The 23,202-nt window shown below is 34.6% G+C and overlaps 1 protein-coding gene across 1 annotated transcript in view; it reads right to left on the bottom strand.

Moving 5' to 3' along the window:
* Window positions 1-23,202, bottom strand: part of LOC149805747 (uncharacterized) — a 313,385-nt gene that overhangs the window by 225,703 nt on the left and 64,480 nt on the right. Inside the window, exons 7-9 of the mRNA XM_089950417.1 lie at window positions 16,024-16,124; window positions 9,981-10,049; window positions 3,298-3,361 (exon numbers count right to left, since the gene is read on the bottom strand). Coding sequence (XP_089806543.1) covers window positions 3,298-3,361; window positions 9,981-10,049; window positions 16,024-16,124 — 234 coding nt within the window. The remainder of the gene's footprint in view (window positions 1-3,297; window positions 3,362-9,980; window positions 10,050-16,023; window positions 16,125-23,202) is intronic.

Genomic DNA, 23,202 nt, shown 5'->3' with positions numbered 1-23,202 from the left:
CTGCAATTGGGAAAAAGTTGTAATACAAATATAAACGGATATGTGACAATGTCATCATTTATAAACAAAGTCTAGGAAAACACCTGCAGGAAGAACAAAATCAGCATACATGTCCAATAAATAGGAGGCAATTGTATAACTTTGTATATATCTTCTGCATGGTATGTCATGTCTTTTATTTCAATTCAAACATAATGCCTATTTATCCCATATAGATATATGCTTTCATACACATAAAAGACTAGAAACATGGTTGTCAATTCAGATTTATTTAAGTTCAATTTTACACCATGCTAAATTGTCATTCTGACAACATTTCACATGTACAATCTAAGAATCAAACTTACTGTATGTTATTCCTATTCCATTCATAGTTGAACATTCATCCATAGAGGAGATAAATGAAGATGCGTGCGACTTCTTGTTCACGTGAATGTACCTTGATTCCCCCTGCACTAGTAATAGTTCAATCCAATATTGACTTTCTTGACCCAGTACAATACCATTATAAAAGCCCATTCAATCAACAATATTATCTGGAAATTTTGTTAAGACAATTAATGTGTAGATCACTCAGAATTCATGACTGAATAAATTTTGTTATAACTATATTACAATTAAATTTTAAAAATAAAATTATTTTTAAAATTTAAATCAGTAAATGCACATACATGACCTGTGTCTCTTGTACTTAAGTGATGGCAAGGGGCTGTAATGGGCAAGAGTTACTGCCCTTGATCTATATAATATAATAAAGATGAATTTGGTCTTTTAGTAGTGCTGGATTTGGGAAGTTGCAGGTTTGCATTCCAAATGTTAATGTGATCAGGGAATGTATAAAAGGAGAAATAATTAATAGAAGCAGCACATTATGTATACCTATACTATTATATTTGATACAAGGTAACCTAAAGGTAGGTCATGCATAAAGAAAAAATGTCTGATTAGAAATGTTTTCAAAAGCATTTGTGTCATTTCATTGCTTGATACTGCCATACATGTAAATACAGGCCTGGTCAGGAAAGATCAGGTGATTTCCAAAATATGGAATGTGGAAATTTTAGTACAACTATACAGAGTCCACCAGTTATTTACATTTTTCCTGCCTGTGGGTAGATTCCGATTGCTGACTGATTGTCAGAAATACACAACATTAGTACCAAGTTTGATGTTGTTTTAATATCAGTAAGATTCTCTACATGAAATACAAAATTCTACATTATACCATAACACCCTTCATAATTTGAAGCATAATTTTCAAACATCGTTGTTGTCATCATTATCATTATTATACCACTATTTAATAATGGCAATTAAATCCATAAAATGATTATCACTTATTTGCATTATAGACAATGACAAAAATTGCATTCATGTTACAATAGCAATTAGTTGCATGCACTTTAGTTTGGTTTACACTAATATTTTCAAAGGATTAAATTAAGGTCAGTGATGTTTATATCGGTTTTGTGATGCAGTCATTCAAAGTAGTGTTAAATGTATATTTTCCCTAAAACATGGTTGTTGGTCATGTTCTGCAGGTAGCCAACCATAACAATGAGTTTATTTTATGAATTATATTCATATTCATATTATTATTATTCAGTAAAGAATATGATTTCTTATAAACAATAAAATAGTCACAATGTGAGCAGCTTTTGTCTGTCTGCATGTGAACTTTTGTGCGATTTCCGAGTCAGGGAATATTATTTTGACTAGATCTGATGATGTTGTTGTTGTTCTAGGGTTTAACGCCATTTTTCAGCACAAGATAGGCTATACATGGCAGCCAGTATAACTGGTGGAGGAAGAACCCTGTCAAATCCAGGGAAGAACCACCGACCCACGAGAAGCTACTGGCAGGCTTTCCCACGTACCCACGTTAGCCGAGCCTTGGACTCAAACCCACGCAGACAGAGGTGAGATGGCAGTGATCCGGAATGGTGAGCGCTTTAGACCACTCGGCCACTCGGGGCCACTAGATCTGATGAAAAATGATCTGCTACCAGAAACAATAGATTATAACAGGCTATATTCTGTTTGCAAATAGTATCTCAGCATGTGTAATTTTATCCATACTTGATGCAAATTCCATAAACATGGATTTCAGTGATGGCATATTTGTTGTCGTGGTTAATATGCTTTAATGAGATAAGGTTTCTGCATGACGCGTGTCATTCTTGTCACTGCAATATATTTTAAACTCGGCTTTACAGGAATGCATATTCAAATGAAATTCCCATTTCCATCCATCATTGAATGTTGTGTCATATTTCTGTTGCTTAGATTTCGGAAATCTCAACAAACTTAAAATACCTAAGTAACACTTACCCTGTTTTATGCCACTTAAGCTCCTGAGTATTCCAGCCATAATCAACTGACATCTTTAATCCTATCCAAATTACTTTTGATCATATATATTACAGACTTTAATCCACCTGGACAATTTTCAGCAAGAAATCAGAATACACCCTTTGAAAAGAATCAAAGTAATCTTAACTGTTTTATATTAATAATATTAATATTTATAATCAACCAACATCTTTATTCCTTTCTCTGGATACACTTAGCATAATCAACAAATTTCAAACACTAAAGCCAACTGACCCAGCCAAAAGAATCAAGGGAATGTTGATTGTTTTATGCTGCTTCAAATTAGCAACTAAATTATCCTGCTTTTCTTAAGCCAGTTTATGGTCATGTAAGCACAGGCAATATTACCATAAATATATTATGCTGGAACCATGGTGCCAATCAATGGAAGAAATTTAAATTTTTAATATTAATTTTGCATATTCCAGAGATTAAGTTTGTGACAGGAGGGAAAGGAGACAACCCTCAACTTGGAAAAGGCACCTTCATGTCCAAGAGGTTCACATGTATATACAGTGGACATGTAATACAACTTATGGGCATTAAACAAGCACTATACAATTCAAGATATACTCTTTAATTTTTATTATATTTTTATAAACTGATAAACAGACTCATTTATCTCCATTGTTTGAAACTTCAATGACTCTTTTAAAAAAATTAAATTTTTTAAATAAATTTTGTTTGAAGTATACAGGTATGTAAACATTTTTTATATTTGTATTTTTGGTAAACCTGTCTTTCAAGTAAGAATAAAGACCATTCATATTCTACATCATCAATGATAAGTATGAAACATAAAGCACTGTGGTTTACTTGGAATGTATCTTCAAAGCATACACTGAGATTTAGTACCATCAATATTTCAGGGAGTTTTGTTTTAAAAAAGAGTTTCTCTAAAATTAATAACTAAATCAAATTTACCTGTTAAGTCTATTGTAAAATTTGTCCAAGGTCCATCTGTGTTACATTTTGAGATGGCTCGAACCTATGAAAAAATGTTAAGAAAAATAATTGATAAAATTTCTTTAAAAAAAATGTAATTAACGGTCCATCTATTCTTAAATTATAAAAGCTTAAACAAGAGCTTAAGCGATAAAGATAAGAACTTCTGGTGTATCATGGCATAAACTTTAAACCGATATTAACAAACAGTTTGACTTGAATGCAACAAGTAATGTGTAGAAGATATGTCACTTTCAAAAACTTGAATGCAATAATTTAGCATTGTTGATGCCAACACCACCAGAAAAGGAACTATTATATCTCAACATGCCCACATACATGAGACAAAAATCAAGCAGCACATCAAATCAATTTGAAACAAATAATATATTAGGAAGTTAATAAGCGGAAAGAAAGTGGATAGATTCTTCCCAAACAAGAGCTATAAACTAAAAAAGGGACAAAGAACCCTGATGATCAGAGGCATCCAAAGTGTCATAATAATCAAGATTAATATAAATTTTGGTACAAATTCAATCATAATCAATAAGATGCTTTCTTCATTTTAACTGCTGAGTGTTGAAACCATCTCAGATATATTTTAGTGATTTTAAGACCTACATTTGTACCAGTTATGATCCAAAAACAATATGGATAATGGATGGAAGGAATGCAAAATGAACAAAAGTATAACAAATACTGAAGCTAAAGAATTGTGAATAGAAGAAAACACATCTGAACCACTAGTCTAACATATGCACAAAGTTTTACAGAGATACTTTGAACTGTCTGAGAGGTATTCTCTGAAAATGATAGAGTATATAATCAACTAATGGGGATGGACAGAAAAAAAGAAGGACAAAAGATAACCAATACTGAAATTGAAGATGAGCGATCAGCAAAAACAAAAATGTATTTGAAGAGATGTCTTGAATAGTTTGCAAATAATGTTTAGGAAACCAAACTGTCTATGGACACAGAGACAGAGCAGCACTTTGACAGTGATAGCTAAAATCTTCTATATTATATACTGGAGGGATTTCATTTCCATTTGCATACCTACAGTTTTTCAACTGTTTGCTTAACATATTCCCACACAATGAAATATACACAGCTATCCAATTACTGCAAGGCCAGCCTGTTTGGTACTTTCGACCCACATATACATGTCCATGTGACACATTTTCTCAGGAATAGTCAGCAAAGGTCAGTCCATTTTTTCTGCCTATACTGCCCTCCTCCTAGTAGAAAAAACAAGCTGGCTGACTCTCTCTTTTTGGAGCAGTCTCCGAATCTCCTGGACTATGGAAATTCGATAGGTGGCAACCTGATTATTCTTGGAGATTTCAACTTTCAGTTTGACTGTCCCAGAAACTTAAATATATCAAAACTCATAGATTCCATTAATGTTTTCAACCTCAAACAGTCAGTTAACCAACCCACCCATAAACATGGTCACATTTTAGACTGGATTCTTCATAGACCTGATGATAACATTCTACGGTCCTCCCTGGTATCCCATGACCTTGCATCAGATCACCTCTGCATTATATGCCATCTTGATGTATCAGTCCCTAACCCTCCACCTTTATCTGCTACTAAGAGAAACCTCCGTATGATAAATAGAACAAAACTAATGCACGACATCCAAGCTAATCTAACAACTTGCTTACCTCCTACCGCAGAACAACTCAATAACTGTCTGCATTCATTACTTGACAAACATGCCTCAGCTACCAAGTGCAGAGTATCAATTCAAAAGTGTTCTCCATGGCATAGCAGTGTTAGGGACCAGCTTCACACTGCTAAAAGAGACTGCCGTAAAGCTGAGAGGCTCTGGCTTTCCACCAGACTCACTATTCATAAGCAAATCTATGAAGTCGCTAAGAAGAATGTCACAAACATAGTCCAAGCAGCAAAATCAGCCCACTACACTACTAAGATCATGGAAAGTTCCAGCTACAAAGAGCTCTTCAAGATTACTAGCAAGCTAATGTCAAGGAACAAATCAACACCACTTCCAACTACCTTCTCTCCAGTCGACCTTCCGGACATGTTTGCAAATTTCTTCCATGACAAAGTACAAACCATTAGAGATAAGCTTGACACCACAATTTCAATTGACTCGTCATCACCATACAGTTGGGATACAGAATTTGAGCGGCAACCATTAGCAGCATTTGAACCTGTCTCTATGGATTTCGTACGTACAATCGTGATGAAGAGTGCACCAAAGTCATGTGAACTTGATCCAATTCCAACATCACTGCTGCTTGAGTGCTTAGATCCAGTATTGCCTTCACTAACTGATGTTATTAATACATCTCTCTCATCTGGTGAATTCCCATCATTTTTCAAAACTGCCATTGTAAAGCCTCTGCTGAAGAAACCAACACTAGACCATAACGATTTAAAGAACTACTGCCCAGTTTCTAATCTCCCATTCATTTAAAAAATCTTAGAAAAGGTTGTTCTATCCCAGCTTGTATCTCATCTAAATTCAAATAGTCTTTTTAGCAATGTACAATCTGCATATCGCCCTTGCCACAGTATTGAAACTACTCTTCTAAAAGTAGTTAATGACATTCTCTCTGCGTTGGATAGTGGAAAGATTACAGTCCTCACCCTCCTTGATTTGTCTGCAGCCTTTGACACAATAGACCATGATATATTACTTCACCATCTCCAGCATGTATTTGGCATTCATGATACAGCCTTACTGTGGTTCAAGTCCTACTTGGTCAACAGGACACAAATTGTATCTGCAAATGGAATACACTCCAGCCCAGTTGATCTATGTTGTGGTGTTCTACAGGGGTCTGTTCTTGGACCTGTTCTCTTCATTCTGTACACTCACTCGGTCTCAAATGTCATAGATCATCATCCAGTGTCTCACCAATTGTACGCTGATGACACCCAAATATACAAATCTAGCCACCCAACTGAAGTTGATGCTACCATCCAAGGTGTAGAGAGATGCATTTCTGATGTGAAATCATGGATGACTTGTAACAAGCTGCAGATGAATGATGATAAAACTGGGGCCATTCTGATCACAACACAAAGACTTTCTCATTCACATCCTTTACCTCAAACAATAAATATCAGCAATGCCAACATTAAATTCACACAATCAGTACGAAACCTAGGTGTTACTCTGGACAGTACTCTCACATTGCACCAACATGTCATGAACATATGCAAGGCTGCATATATTGAGCTGAGACGTATTAGATCAATTCACAAATATCTTTCAGTTGATGCCACTAAAACACTTGTGTGTTCATTAGTACTTTCAAGACTAGACTATTGTAACTCAGTTCTGTCTGGTTCATCTCAATATCTACTCCAGAAATTTAAAAAAGTTCAAAACACAGCTGATTGGATCATACTTAGAGTACCACAATCAGAGCACACCTCCCCACTGCTCTGTACCCTACACGGGCTATCCATTCAATCCAGAATCAAACACAAAATTTGTTCTCTGTACTACATTTCACTGTCGGACTCTAGTCCAACATACCTATCTGACCTCACCCATGTGTACACACCAGCAAGATACTTACGCTCCTCTTCTGATAATCGTATACTCATTATTCCCACTATGAAAACAAAGTCATATGGACAGCGTTCTTTTGCATACCAGGGCCCAGCAATGTGGAATGAATTGCCCAGTGAACTTAGACACAAAGACACAGTGATCACATTCAAGAGGGCTCTCAAAACTCACTTATTTCGACTGCAAGAACAAACTTAAAGACCTAATAATGTTTCCTACCTGAAATATTCTCAGCATGTTTCTTAATTTTTAATGTTTTTCTAATTTCATGGTGTTTGTTTTTGTAATAATATTATCATGTTTCTTATCTTATAGGTGTTGTCTAATGTTGTAAAGCACTTACAGCTTCTAAAGATTAGGTGCTACACAAAGTCCTCATTATAATTATTATTATTATTATTATTATTATTATTATTATTATCTATTTACTTTTACCATTTACCTACTGTTTTTATGCAGGCTCTATGAACCACATGATGTCACATTCTATACCCAACAGCTCAGTAAATATACTTAATAATGCTGGTTGGGTCATCTGATGAGTTAACTTTAAAATGGACAGGTGAAAGTGATGAATTGTGAAATGACTTCATATTTTCATTAGGAGATAAACTTGTATGTATTATTCTCATTTAATGCAGATGAAAATTTGATACATTACTTTCTTTCAATCTACATGACAATTATTGCAGTAACAGGTGATTTCTCCATTGCAATTTTAGATGTACGTCGTATCGTCATTCTTTTGCAATTTAGTGGAAATGCCAACTATTATGCAAACTAAGTTTTGAAATGGGTATCTATGGTAAATACGACACTATTTATAGTCAGCAAATATCCTCCAGTTTTGTACTTTTGTTTTTTTAAAGCTTTATCTAATCTGAATTTCTTCTTGTTCATACCTCTTTGTCCCCTTGTTTAACTTGAACGCTGAACACATATCTATTAATAAGGCATTGTAAATCACCCAAAATGGCTAAACCACATGTTTGCCAAGGCTATAAAATCTATTTCTAATTGCACTTATTATTATTAATGTGGTTTCTTATTTTTCACAGCTTTTAACAGGTACCCCTTGTTCAACATTGTTCCATACAGGAGGTGGAAGATGTTTTAGCTTCAAGAATTGTAAATCCCTAACATTTTCTGTTTATCTTAAACTATTCCTATTAACTCTTTAAGTTGTCGTGAATGTTATTGCAGTAATGTTCACTCATTCAACTTTCCTTCTTTTAAATTTTTGATGACACAAGCTGGGTGACATTGATCAAAAGTCATTGTTCGTAATCACTCTCTTCATTTACTACACGTACTTTGAACTGGAGATGGAAGAGGTTTTGGTTTCAATGGTTGTAAATCTCCATCATTTCCTGTTTATCTTGAACAAGTTCACATGTATTCTAAAGTAGTCACAAATATTGTCACTGTATTCATTTTGATTAATGTAGTAGTGATCAATCATTGATCTTTCAGTCTATTACAATTCTGGATATTTAAGTTTGTACATGTTAATTATGAACATATTCAACACCAGATAACAAGAAAAGAACACTAATATCACAACTGAAGCACATTTTGCTTCTCAATCCATATTATAAGTTCAAAATTCGTTTTTAATCAATGTAAAACATTTGCATTCAGAAGTTAATGTTTTGTTTAAAACATCAGCACAAAAAGATAACATTGAAGCTCAACACCTTCCTAACTCTCCATTATTAAGAAGCAAAGTGGCAGACTTCAAAGTAAAAATGTCACTTCTCGGCTGGTGATAGATTCATGAAAAACATGCTGAAAACAGTTACGTTTTGCATAAAATCACTTCATTTATTGTATGAGCAGCCACTCATAGAGCAGACTTCTATACTGTTTAGATAAATTGGCTGCATTTAAAAATTATCATACTCTCAAATAATCAGCCATATTCAAAGACTACTGATAAAAGAATTTGTATATATTGCAAAGTTTAGGCATTCATCAAGGCCATTAGACCTTTTTTCTTAATTTAAGTTAAATGGCTAGTCTTTAATTGTGAAAACAAACATTAATTATATTTAGTTTTTCATATAATGATAGAGACCAGAAATAGTATGGAAGTATTGTCAAAGAGAAAATATGACAAATTATTAACCAGCACACAAAATACAAGTATGAAACATCACTTATTGAGAATGAACATCAAAGTTACTGCTTGATGCAAACAATGTGTAAATGAAACACTTTCTTGCAATGAACTCTACATAATAGACAGGGTAGGAAGATATCGAGGAAATTTAGAACCTCATTTTTGTCTACATTACATGTGTTCATCTTTATAAACCCTAGCTGGGCCACTGATAAATATAACAAGAATGCAATCACTATAGAGTTTGTACAGGTAAAGGTATAAAATTGACATCTGCCATGGTTGAGTTAATGCTGTTGGGGTTTCTCCCATCTATTTGTTGAGTGTATTGATTCATGGACAGAAAAAAATAGAAGCAGCGAGGGGTGCCATAATATCCACTATAAAATCTGTAATGGACATCCACCAGACTGAGTGGACTTCCACTATTCATAGTGTCCCCTGCCCCTCTGTCCACATCCACTGGATTAAGTGGATGATCCATAAAACATGATATAGATATAGTAATGTAGTGGTGACTGAATTTGATGCCAGAATAGCATCACCTGTCCAAATTTAAATGGTCATAATTCCTATATATTCCCTGTCCAAATTTGGTAAGAATTGGTCCAGTGTTTTATTTAATACAATAAGCCAAAAATAGCAAATGTTGATGGATGACACACCACCCATTCCTGATCTATAAGGATACCATAAGCTCACTCAACTATACAGCCATGTGAGCTAAAATTCTTGCCAAAATATTTGGTGAAATTTCTCAGATATTGTCTACCTGATCTGACTTGACTACCCCTAAGATGACTGGTAAGAAAATTTACAAACCATATCAAAGCATATACCAATGTTTGAAGTCTCTTTCTCTAATAATTTAGAAGCTCCAAAATGTATGCGTAATGCATTTACAGCAACTGAAGAGCAGAACAGAACACAGAACAAAAGATTTTTCAGACAAAGTGAAAAAAACATACAGAGAAAAGTTACCTGTGCAGTGAAGACACAACCAAATGCACTTGCAGGTATCCGAACCAAAATCCTATGACTCTGATTATTCTGTAAGATATATTTTAAAACTATTTATCATAAAATGTCCATCTTTATTAATGTCTTGATATCACATCATAACAAGAGGCTCAAATGGGCCTGAGACTGCTTGCCTGGCTGACATCTGCCTAATAGCAAATGCAAGAACAGTTGGCCAAGAAATCTGAGACAGTAGGATGCATTCTGTTTAAATTTTTTCTAATGCTTTTCACTGAATATGTTATTAAAACAATTGTTTCAAGGTTTCTCTAGGTTCTCTATCATCATCCATATTTGATGGAATACCAGGAAAATGCATCTAATAGCTAACATTTGTCTATGATTGTTGATTATACTTTAAGAAAATGATCATTTATAAACAACATGCTGACTTGGATTTGAATTCAAGACCTTGGTTTATCCCTTGGAAATGTTATGGTCTACCAGATGTTTATCAGGATGTTTGCTGAAATTTAAGTAAACAGACCTGATCTTGTTACTGAATTTGATGGAAATTTCTACTGGAAATTACCTAAGTTCAGGGCATACTGTTGCCATAAGTCGTTGTTGTTGTTGTTGATGATCTAGGGTTTAATGCCATTTTTCAGCACAAGATAGGCTATACATGGCGGCCAGTATAACTGGTGGAGGAAGAACCCTGGAAAACCCAGGGAAGAACCACCGACCCACGAGAAGCTACTGGCAGGCTTTCCCACGTACCCACGCTAGTCGAGCCTTGGACTCGAACCCACGCAGACAGAGGTGAGATGGCAGTGATCCGGAACGGTGAGCGCTTTAGACCACTCGGCCACTCGGGGCCCCTTGCCATAAGTCAGGTGATAGTCTGTATATAAAGACAATTATTTGTTCCTATTTTAATATCCATCTTTGTGGAATCACTTTTAATTGTGCTCAGATACAATTTGAGAGACATTGTTTATTTAAATTATTCATTGGAAATAGAAAGTGCTCATTTACATTATGGACTAAAACACTATTTTGGTATTACTGTGAATTCATTCAAAGACAGTCTGGATTATATCATTGTGAGACATCAAGACTATTGACACATCAAGACATTAAGACTGGGAATTCCTGCAAAACACTCTATACTTTTGGACTTAGGATTAAACTTTTAGAACTATTTGGGATTTAAGTCATAACTGTGTAAGTTCCTTTTAAATTTTCACTTTGCATTCTAGGGAAATGAATTCTTTATTGAATTTTACTCAACTTGTGTTTTTTTTTTCTGTTACTTACCTGAAGACCACAGAGGTCTTCAAGCAAGGATTGCTTTCTATCAAATATCATCAAATCTCATTCATCATACTTTGAGACAATATCATTTACATGTTGCTTTTTAGTAATGGCAGTCACATTTGATATGGACTGCCACATCTGTACAAACTTAAGAAGTTTTCATGCCAGGGTTTTTCTGTTATGGTTGATTAAATTTCACTGAACAGTTTTGGTCCAGTTGTTTAAAGGTTTTTGTATTTTTAAAAATGGCAGTCATATCTGAGAGTGGATCATCCTAGGATGCTTTCTGTTAAATATGATCAAATTCTGCTTAACAGTTTTGCAGAAGTTAAAGTTTTTTTCTGTTTTGAGCAATGGAATCCCTATTTTGAGTAATGATGCCCTGGTTTGAGTAATAGATGCCCTGTTCTGAGTAGTGGATGCTCTATTTTGAATATTGGTTGTCCTGTTTTGAATACTGGATGCCCTATTTTGAGTAAAGGCTGCCCCATTTTGAGTAACGGATGCCCCATTTTGAGTAATGGATGCCCTGTTTTGAGTAATGGATGCCCTATCTTGAGTAACGGATGCCCTGTTTTGAGTAATGGATGCCCCATTTTGAGTAATGGATGTTCTGTTTTGAGTAATGGATGCCCTGTTTTGAGTAATGGATGCCCCATCTTGAGTAACGGATGCCCTGTTTTGAGTAATGGATGCCCCATTTTGAGTAATGGATGTTCTGTTTTGAGTAATGGATGCCCCATTTTGAGTAATGGATGCCCTGTTTTGAGTAATGGATGCCCTGTTTGATGGTGGATCAAGTATCAGCTTTCCATCCAATTTGATCAAATCCTGTTTTTTGTTTTCTCAGCTAAAGTCACTTTAAGGTTTTTCTATTTTTCAGTAATGGTAGCTGTATTTAATCATTGATCATCATCATTTGTAAAAATATGAAAGATCTAAATGACAGGATGTTTTCTATCATGTTTCGTCATAATCTATTAAGCAGTTTTTGAAAACAAGAACTTTAAAGGTTTTTCTAGCTTTTATAATGGTGTGCATATTTGACAATGAATTGGTAAAGTTTTTAGAAATTTGATACATCTTTAGTATCAAGATACTTTCTGTTAAATCTGATAAAATTCTGTTCAGCTTACTATAAAGAACTCATTTAATGTTTTTCTTCAAATTTTCACTAACAGCCATCATATTTTATGGTGGATCAGCATCAGTTTTATAAATCTGAAAGCCTTCTATGCTTTAGATGCTTCCCATCATATTTGGTCAAATTCTGTTGGCACTGCTTGAGAAGCTGTCATTTAAAAATTTCTAATAATGTTGGCCATATTTGATAGCAGATTGTCACCATTTGTGACAACTTGAAAAGTGTTCAACCAGGAAATTTCTATCAAGTTTCAGTGAGTAATATTTAGTGGGTTTAGAGAAAACTTCCATCAAGTTTCATCAACTTCTATTTAGTGGATTTAGAGAAAAAGTTGTTCAAAGATTTCTCTATTTTAAGTGATGGCAGCTGTATTTAATGGCTTTTCAGCATAATTTTACACAAATTGGAAATGTCTTCATCTCTGGATGCATTTTGTTAAATTTTGTTAAATATGATCAAATTCTGTTCAACAGTTTCGAAGAAGAAATTTAATGTTTATTTCTGTTTTTTTAGTAATAGTGGCCATGCTTGATTATGAATTAGAATCAGTTGTACAATTTTGAAAGCCTTCAAAGCCAGGATGCATTCAATAAAATTTGGTTAAATTCTGCTGAGATTTTTTTCATTTAGTAATGGTGGCCATATTTGAGTACAGACAGGCATCAGCTGTATACTTGAAATGTATTCATGCCATGTTTATTTCTATAAAGTTTTGTCAAACTCCAGTCAGCAGTTATGTTGAAATATCATTTGAAGGTTTCTATTTTGAGTAACAGTGGCCGTATCTGATGGTAGCCCGAAAACATTTGTATAAATTTATAACATCTTTATGGCAAGATGCTTCCTCTTAAAAATTACCAAATCCTACTGAGTGTTTTTGGAGAAGTCATTTCCATTTCTAGCAATGGTGGTCATATTTGATGGCAAATCAACATCAGTTGTATGAATTCAAAGGGTCTGGCCTTCATGCTAGGATCCTTTCTGATAACTTTGGTCAAATTCAATGTGGCAATTTTTGGTCAAGAAGTTGTTTTAAACTTTTTATTATTCTTTTCGTATTAACAGTGGCTTTTCATCTTTAGAAAGATCCTGCCAGGATGCATCTTTTTGAATTGTATCAAATTTAATTGATCAGTTGTTTAAAGGATTTTCACTATTTTTAGTAATGATGGTCATATATGATAGAAGAACAGCATTATTTGCACAAATATGAGAGTATTTTCTGGACCAAATGTGGTCAAACTGGCTCAGTGGCTGGTGAACTAAAATTTGGTTGCCACAATGCAGCTTGACACTTGGCAAAGTCATCAAGTAATGCAAAGCTCTTAATGTTTCTGTGATAAACTGAATCTTAAACTCTTTTGATATGAAATTTATTAAACATCCTGCATATACATGCAGGATGATTTCTGTAAATTTTGTCAAATACCAGTCGTATATGCCACTTGCACCAAGCAGTTTATTGCAAATATTATTGAGCTAGTTTCATAAATTTAATATCCAATATTTATAGGTTACTGCATCTGTATGGGAAAATATGAACGAGTTTTTCGGATGGAAATACTGCAATAACCATTTTATTATATGCTCATTTTCTTATTCTACCTAAGGCTTAATTATGTAAACAAAATTACACTACACAAAACAAAGTAAATGAATGTATGCTGTATTCCAAACTAAATACACAAGCGCAGATTCATCATTACACAACAACAACATCATTAAAGCGCACTTAACTCCGCCCAGATAAATTTGAACTAAGTTGTGCACTAGACATAACTTTTGAAAGAAAATGGCATTTTGGTCTACTTAAAATTGAAATTTGGAGTCATATTGTGAATGAATGTGTATTGCAACAACTTTTCCATTGGATCTGGAATGAATACATCTTGGTATTTTTATTGTTTCTATGAAATTTCATGATTATGGACTGGATTTATGTGCCAATTCTACATGAAGTACATTGGATATCATCAGTGACAGAGCAGCATGCTGACATCTGTAAGTATGTTTCTGTTCTGCTATTGAATGTTTGAAATTGAAATGTGGGAAAAATATGAAGTCATTAAATTTAAATTATCAAAAAGACGCTATGAAATATAATGTTTATTTCATTTTGAGTGCAGTAATGAGGATGTAATTGCACTTGGAATATAGTCAAAATTACAGTACACTTTCGAAATGCTTAATCAAGCTTGAAAACCAATGACATGGCTCATGTAATTCAGATTTGCACAACTAAGAAAGTATATTTTGAGGAAATTCAGGATGTAAAACTGTAAGTATATTGTTTGCCATTCTTATTACCAGCTAAAGGAGACAGTTTAAGCCTTGTAACTTGCATGTTATTTGTAGGTGCCAACCAATTGTATCAAATCTGGCATCTATTGCCAAAATCCAAAACATTGTATCACAAAAGTTAACGTGGAATGTAGCAAAGCAGATGTTATGTGGCAGTCCATGCTACATGAGTGTACATGATTTGTTTTCAAAGTTGTTCCTAGTACACTATTGGGCACACGTGTCCTGCACGTGAGTGCAATATGAAGGTGTGCAATATAGTAAAATACTGAACAATTCTGACAATAGAAAGCTAACGGAGAAAAAAAATGAGCATATAATAAATAAATATCTAAGATCCTCTATGCAAGTTAAGTGCATCAGCACAATATAAAAAAATAATTTGGATAGAGTATCTGAGCTTAGGTTTTAGACATTAACCGATTCAGCCCCGATCCCGTCTGTAGGCGTGATGAGGCTGTACCCTACTTCAAAGCCCTGCAGCATCGAGGCCATTTAAGATAGACCAACGTGGGTGGTATTAAAAAAAAGCAGACAGATATAGCTCTAAAATGGTATCAAATAATCTGGAAGTTCTAGTTGCACTACAAAATACAGAGAGAAAAAGCTCATTTTTTGGACCCGGTTTTTTCACCCAAAATTCACTCGAGATCGGAATGCGATTTTGTGTCCGGATTTTAGACCTTTTGGCCTCAGATCTAAGGCATACCAGTCTTAACTGAACACAGACAGGTGAACCTTTGCAAAAACTAGGATAAGGTGGGCATTTGGAATAAATTGCGGTCTCCATACGAAAATGATGGGTCTATAAGCAAAAAAAAAAAAAAAAAAAAAAAAGAACTCCAACTTTTACCCTTCTGCTCATGTGCAAGCAAAATAACCAATGGAAATTGATGTTTCTAATACAACTAGGCATTATTCTCATGGATAATCTGTTGAAAACCACTGTATTACAATGTCTTCAGAAATAGCACCCCAAATCTCATTCCTACGCACATTTCAGACAAAAATGACAAAAACCTCTGGGGCCAAATGAGTTAACTTGATGTCTGATTCATTTTCTTTTCTGTACACTAAGCATGCCATTTCATTTAAATAATCTTCATTATTTGTGACACATATCTATTCATTCTATATTGGCAACAAGACATAATTTATATGTTAGGTATAAATAAAAAATTTAAAGGTTCATTAACACTATCTTTATAGTTTAACTGATTGAAAAAGTAGAATTGACTATTGGTAATTTAAAAAAAGGAGAATTTCTTATTACTAATTAACTGGAAATGTGCCCTTTACCATCTTTTGGAATATTGGAATAACATCATTCTGAATATCAGTACAGTTCCTAATTACAGCCTGGTTCCAGTTGTAAAATCTGATGTCAAGGCCATCCCAGTCTGAAAAATTATATATCTTGGTGAATTTCTGCTCAATAAATATTAAATATACAGCTAAAAATTAAGCATATAGGTCATCACAGTCTGAAAAACAAAATATCTTGATAAATTTGTTTTTATAAATATACAGCTAAAAAACCATATTCTGATTCGTTAATTTTAATAGTTGTGATTCTAATCATGAAAACTTCGTAAGTACTGAATGAAATCTGCTACCACCATTTTGGAGAGTGGAGATTATGACCCAGTTACTTTAAATAGCAGATATCGACCTGTGCATTAACAGTGACCACGTGATCTGACATAATTGTCATTCGCAGAAATGAATGTAGTATCTAATAGGGGGTTTTCCCCAAAGGTGGCACTACGAGACTGGCTTAAAATGGCTGATGTTTACAGCCGACGTCAAAAGGCGCATCCATGTGATTTTTGTAGAGGCGTCAAACGGCGCTTCCATGCGAATAGTGTAGAGGTGTCCAAAGATGCTTGCATGAGGTAAAGGGTTAAACAAAAATGACCAAAAAAACATTTTTCCTAGAAAATATGTTTCTTCAAGAATATTACACAATCATAATACCTTAACTACTACTACCTCACAAATCCAGCCATCCCTAATACTACTTTTAGCTAAAGGTAGCTAAAAGTTGTCTACTGACCCATGTGGCAGTCAGGCAGAGTGATCTCCCATTATGTACAAGACTTGACAGTAGAGTCTAAGAATACATCAGTTACTACTGGAGCGTAAAGCATGCTCTTTATGGATGTAACTGGGGGGAGGCTATGAGGGTGTATGTGATTTATGACTGGGTAATTATTCTCAAAGAAACATATTATACTATAAAAAATTGGTTTCTTCTTTAAATATGTTACCCAATCATAATACCTTAGGAGAATAGGTAAGAGGTGGAACATCTACTTACCCTGGAGACACTATCTCCAGTCCTGTTAGGTATGTGAGACAGCTTCTAGGTGACCCAACTGGAGGGGACACAATATGTAAGGGTGCAGCTTCCACCCCCCACCCCACCCCTCAAAACTAGCAGAAGTTGCGAAGGCATGTCTTAACAAGCTGTCAATAGATCTGGAAGGGTGATCTGTTGAGTTGCAGAAATAGGTCCTACCAAATGGAATTGGGCCCTGTGGGATGGAAGATCTTAGAAATAAAAGCTAGAGAAAGTGGACTCCAGCCCACAGCCTGAATGATGTCAGTTAGCAAACAGTTCCAGTCTGATGCTAGGTTGGTGGCAACTGCTCGAACCTTGTGAACTAAAATATGTAATAAGTTCCTTTGAGCTGGTGCTATTTCTATATATGTTGAGAAATAACCACTTTATTCTAGGATGAGATAACCTGTTTTGATATATCCTCCTGTCCTTTTATGAGGCGTAGAAAGATGCATGATCTCCCTAAATGCAACAGCTCTGTTCTATTAGGATATCACATGAAAGCCCAGACTGGGTCTTGTAGGTGGTCTTCAGTTGATGCGTCCAGATGAGACAGTAGGTTCATGACAAACGTTTGGCTACCCATGGATGGGAGATGGTTTTTGGTGATGAAAGAGAATGCTGTCATCAGTAAGACTATTTGTCTTGATGGAACTTACATTTAACTTGGGTCTGCTGATAGGGCATGTATTTTGTGAATTCTGCCTGCCATCACTAATGCCATGAGGAAGCAGGTCTTGTAGGAAAAGGAGCAACAGAAATGCCCTTGAAACTGGTTTAGAAGGTACCTTGTTCAGCCATGTTAATACCCAAGACAGGTTCCACTTTGGGCATGGGTTTAACGTTTGTGGCCTTGTGTACACAAAGTTGGCAAGTAGGCTGGATAAGCCCTGGGTTTGTCCAACATCCTCTCTCCCATGATGATGAAAGATGTCAGCGACTGTGGAGTGGTAACCTTTGATCATACCTGGTGCTAATTCTCTTTGAAGATCCAGAGAAGAAAATTAGCAATCTGCAGTATAGATGCCTGGAGAGACAGGATATGTTTGTTTGCTCACCAATGAGTGAAAATTTGCCATTTGCCTTCATATGCTTTCATAGTGGAGGGCCTTCATGCCTGAGTGATTCTCTCCATGACTGGTTGTGGAAATTGTTTAAGTCTGAGGGTTCGGTTGATATGATCCAGATGTACAGGTGTAGGGACTCCAGACATGGCAGGGATGAAACAACTGCCATCATGGTTATTTGAGTAGATGAAGGAAAACCCAAATTGATGAGATTGTTGATCCAGAGTTGTGGGATGAGGATGAGGCATCAGGCTGAATCCTTTGCATTCTGTACCACTTTGGAATCAGAGGTGTTGGAGGGTAGGTGCATACATTCAGGTTGATCCAAATCAACAACAGGACATTGACTGCCCAAGCTTTTGGGTCTGGAATAGGAAAGACAGAGGATGGATGTTTGGCATTCCATCTTGTCCCAAACTGGCCCACCAATGGCCAGTCACAATGTATACAGATCTGAGTGAGAACTGAGGGATGGAGAGACCATTCCTTCTGTACAAGTTGATTGTTCCATGACAAAGAGTCAGCCAGTATGTTCAGGTGTCCCAGGATATGGCAAACATGTATGTAGCTTGATTGATGACAACACCACTTCAGAAAGTCCTACACCATGACTCAAAAGTCTGGGGACTTGGATCCTACTTGTAGTTTGAGATTAGTTACCACTGTAAAGTTATAGGACAGAAAGAGAACTCCTTGCCATGAAAATATTCCTGCCACCAGTGAAACGCTTTCACAACGGCTGTCCTTTCCAGAATTACTGACATCCCAAAAGGATGGATAATAAGTGGGCTCCCCAGCCTACTGTACTTGCATTGTACAGACTGTAATCATGAGTGGTTTGAATGTGCAGATGTATACCCACCATGAGCCAAGTTAGATTGATCCCAATTCTGCAGATGGTGCCTCAGTTGGGTGCAGAAGGTGAGAGGATGGTCCAGTGGGTAAACTGTAGGGCTCCATTTGTGCAGAGGAAACAGTTGTACAGGCCCAATATGTATGTCTTTTTTGTAAAATCAATAATTACTGTGCAGCCTGAAAGGTGTCATCATTGCATTATGATGTCATCAATATGATTTCTCCTGTTACCTGAGTATACTGTACAGTTTAGAACTCAAGGAGCAATTATACATAAAATGAATAAGTTCAAAATTCTGTCTCTTATTAAATAATGAAAAAATAAATGAATGTTTATACAATTTTATTAATTGCTAGAGCAGCATTGTCAAATATATAAAAAATGTAAATAAAGGAGATCTGGGGAAATCTTTAGCAATGAATCACCTGCCATGAATCAGCAGAGCTGGCTCTCTGCTGCATACTACTGATGTAATCACAACAATGATGTCATACTTAAATAATTCACCCAACAATATAAACTTTTATTTGACCAAACATGTCATACTAATTCAATCACCAATATACACTTTTATTTGTCCATAACACTGAAATAATTCACTCACCATCATAAATTTTCATTTGTCCATAACACTGAAATAATTCACTCACCATCATAAATTTTCATTTGTCCATAACACTGAATTAATTCACACACCATCATGCACTTTCATTTGTCCATAACACTGAAATTGTTCATTCACCATCATACTCTTTCATTAGTCCATAACACTGAAATAATTCACACACCATCATACACTTTCATTTGTCCATAACACTGAAATTGTTCATTCACCATCATACACTTTCATTAGTCCATAACACTGAAATAATACACTTTCATTTGTCCATAACACTGAAATTGTTCACACACCATCATACCCTTTCATTGGTCCATAACACTGAAATTGTTCACACACCATCATACACTTTCATTTGTCCATAACACTGAAATAAGTCACTCAACATCATACACTTTTATTTGTCCATAACACTGAAATAATTCACTCACCATCATACACTTTTATTTTTCCATAACACTGAAATAATTCTCACCATCATAAATTTTCATTTGTCCATACCACTGAATTAATTCACTCACCATCATAAACTTTCATTTGTCCATAACACTGAAATAATTCACTCACCATCATATGCTTTTATTTGTCCATAACACTGAAATAATTCATTCACCATCATACACTTTTATTTGTCTATAACACTGAAATAATTCACTCACCATCATATGCTTTTAGTTTTCCATAACACTGAAATAATTCGCACAACATCATACAATTTCATTTGTCCATAACACTGAAATAATTCACTCACCATCATACACTTTTATTTGTCCATAACACTGAAATAATTCATTCACCATCATACACTTTTATTTGTCTATAACACTGAAATAATTCACTCACCATCATATGCTTTTATTTTTCCATAACACTGAAATAATTCGCACAACATCATACAATTTCATTTGTCCATAACACTGAAATAATTCACTCACCATCATACACTTTCATTTGTCCATAACACTGATATAATTCACTCACCATCATAAACTTTCATTTGTCCATAACACTGAAATAATTCACTCACCATCATACACTTTCATTTGTCCATAACACTGATATAATTCACTCACCATCATAAACTTTCATCTGTCCATAACACTGAAATAATTCACTCACCATCATACACTTTCATTTGTCCATAACACTGAAATAATTCACTCACCATCATACACTTTCATTTGTCCATAACACTGATATAATTCACTCACCATCATAAACTTTCATTTGTCCATATCACTGAATTCATTCATTCACCATCATACACTTTCATATATCCATAACACTGAATTAATTCACTCACCATCATAAACTTTCATTTGTCCATACCACTGAATTAATTCACTCACCATCATAAACTTTCATTTGTCCATAACTCTGAAATAATTCACTCACCATCAAACACTTTTATTTGTCCATAACACTGAAATAATTCACTTGCCATCATACACTTTCATTAGTCATAACACTGAAATAATTCACTTGCCATCATACACTTTCATTAGTCCATACCACTGAAATAAGTCACTCAACATCATACTTTTATTTGTCCATAATACTGAAATAAGTCACTCAACATCATACTTTTATTTGTCCATGATACTGAAATAATTCACTCACCATCAAACATTTTAATTTGTCTATAACACTGAAATAATTCACTCACCATCATATGCTTTTATTTTTCCATAACACTGAAATAATTCACTAATCATCATATACTTTGTCCATAATACTGAAATAAGTCACTCAACATCATACTTTTATTTGTCCATAATACTGAAATAAGTCACTCAACATCATACTTTTGTTTGTCCATGATACTGAAATAATTCACTCACCATCACACACTTTTATTTGTCCATAACACTGAAATAATTCACTCACCGTCATATGCTTTTATTTTTCCATAACACTGAGGTAATTCAATCGCCATCATAAATTTTCATTTGTCCATAACACTGAATTAATTCACTCACCATCATAAACTTTCATTTGTCCATAACACTGAATTAATTCACTCACCATCATACACTTTCATTTGTCCATAACACTGAAATAATTCACTCACCATCATATGCTTTTATTTGTCCATAACACTGAAATAATTCACTCACCATCATATGCTTTTATTTTTCCATAACACTGAAATAATTCACTCACCATCATATGCTTTTATTTTTCCATAACACTGAAATAATTCACTCACCATCATACACTTTCATTTGTCCATAACACTGAAATAATTCACTCACCATCATACACTTTTATTTGTCCGTAACACTGAAATAATTCACTCACCATCATACACTTTCATTTGTCCATAACACTGATATAATTCACTCACCATCATATACTTTCATATGTCCATAACACTGAAATAATTCACTTGCCATCATACACTTTCATTAGTACATAACACTGATATAATTCACTTGCCATCATACACTTTCTTTAGTCCATAACACTGATATAATTCACTTGCCATCATACACTTTCATTAGTCCATAACACTGATATAATTCACTCACCATCATATACTTTCATATGTCCATAACACTGAAATAATTCACTCACCATCATACACTTTCATATGTCCATAACACTGAAATAATTCTCTCACCATCATACACTTTCATATGTCCATAACACTGAAATAATTCACTCACCATCATACACTTTCATTAGTCCATAACACTGATATAATTCACTTGCCATCATATACTTTCATATGTCCATAACACTGATATAATTCACTTGCCATCATACACTTTCATTTGTCCATAACACTGAAATAATTCACTCACCATCATACACTTTTATTTGTCCATAATACTGAAATAATTCACTCACCATCATACACTTTCATATGTCCATAACACTGAAATAATTCACTCACCATCATACACTTTCATATGTCCATAACACTGAAATAATTCACTCACCATCATACACTTTCATATGTCCATAACACTGATATAATTCACTTGCCATCATACACTTTCATTTGTCCATAACACTGAAATAATTCACTCACCATCATACACATTCATATGTCCATAACACTGAAATAATTCACTCACCATCATACACTTTTATTTGTCCATAACACTGAAATAATTCACTCACCATCATACACTTTCATTAGTCCATAACACTGATATAATTCACTTGCCATCATACACTTTCATTAGTCCATAACACTGATATAATTCACTTGCCATCATATACTTTCATTAGTCCATAACACTGAAATAATTCACTCACCATCATACACTTTCATTAGTCCATAACACTGAAATAATTCACTTACCATCATACACTTTCATTAGTCCATAACACTGAAATAATTCACTCACCATCATACACTTTTATTTGTCCATAGCACTGATATAATTCACTTGCCATCATACACTTTCATTAGTCCATAACACTGATATAATTCACTTGCCATCATACACTTTTATTTGTCCATAAAAGTGATACTGAAATAATTCACTCAACATCATGCACTTATATTTGTAAATAATGTTGAAGTAATTTACTCACCATCATACATTTTTATTTGTTCTTAATAATGAAAAAATTCATT

Source organism: Sinohyriopsis cumingii, chromosome 2 (assembly GCF_028554795.1).
Source record: "Sinohyriopsis cumingii isolate HCF-2022 chromosome 2, ASM2855479v2, whole genome shotgun sequence".
In the NCBI taxonomy this organism is placed as follows: Eukaryota; Metazoa; Mollusca; class Bivalvia; order Unionida; family Unionidae; genus Sinohyriopsis; species Sinohyriopsis cumingii.
The sequence above is the reverse complement of the archived record's forward strand: the minus strand, read 5'-3'. Positions and strand labels throughout refer to the sequence as shown.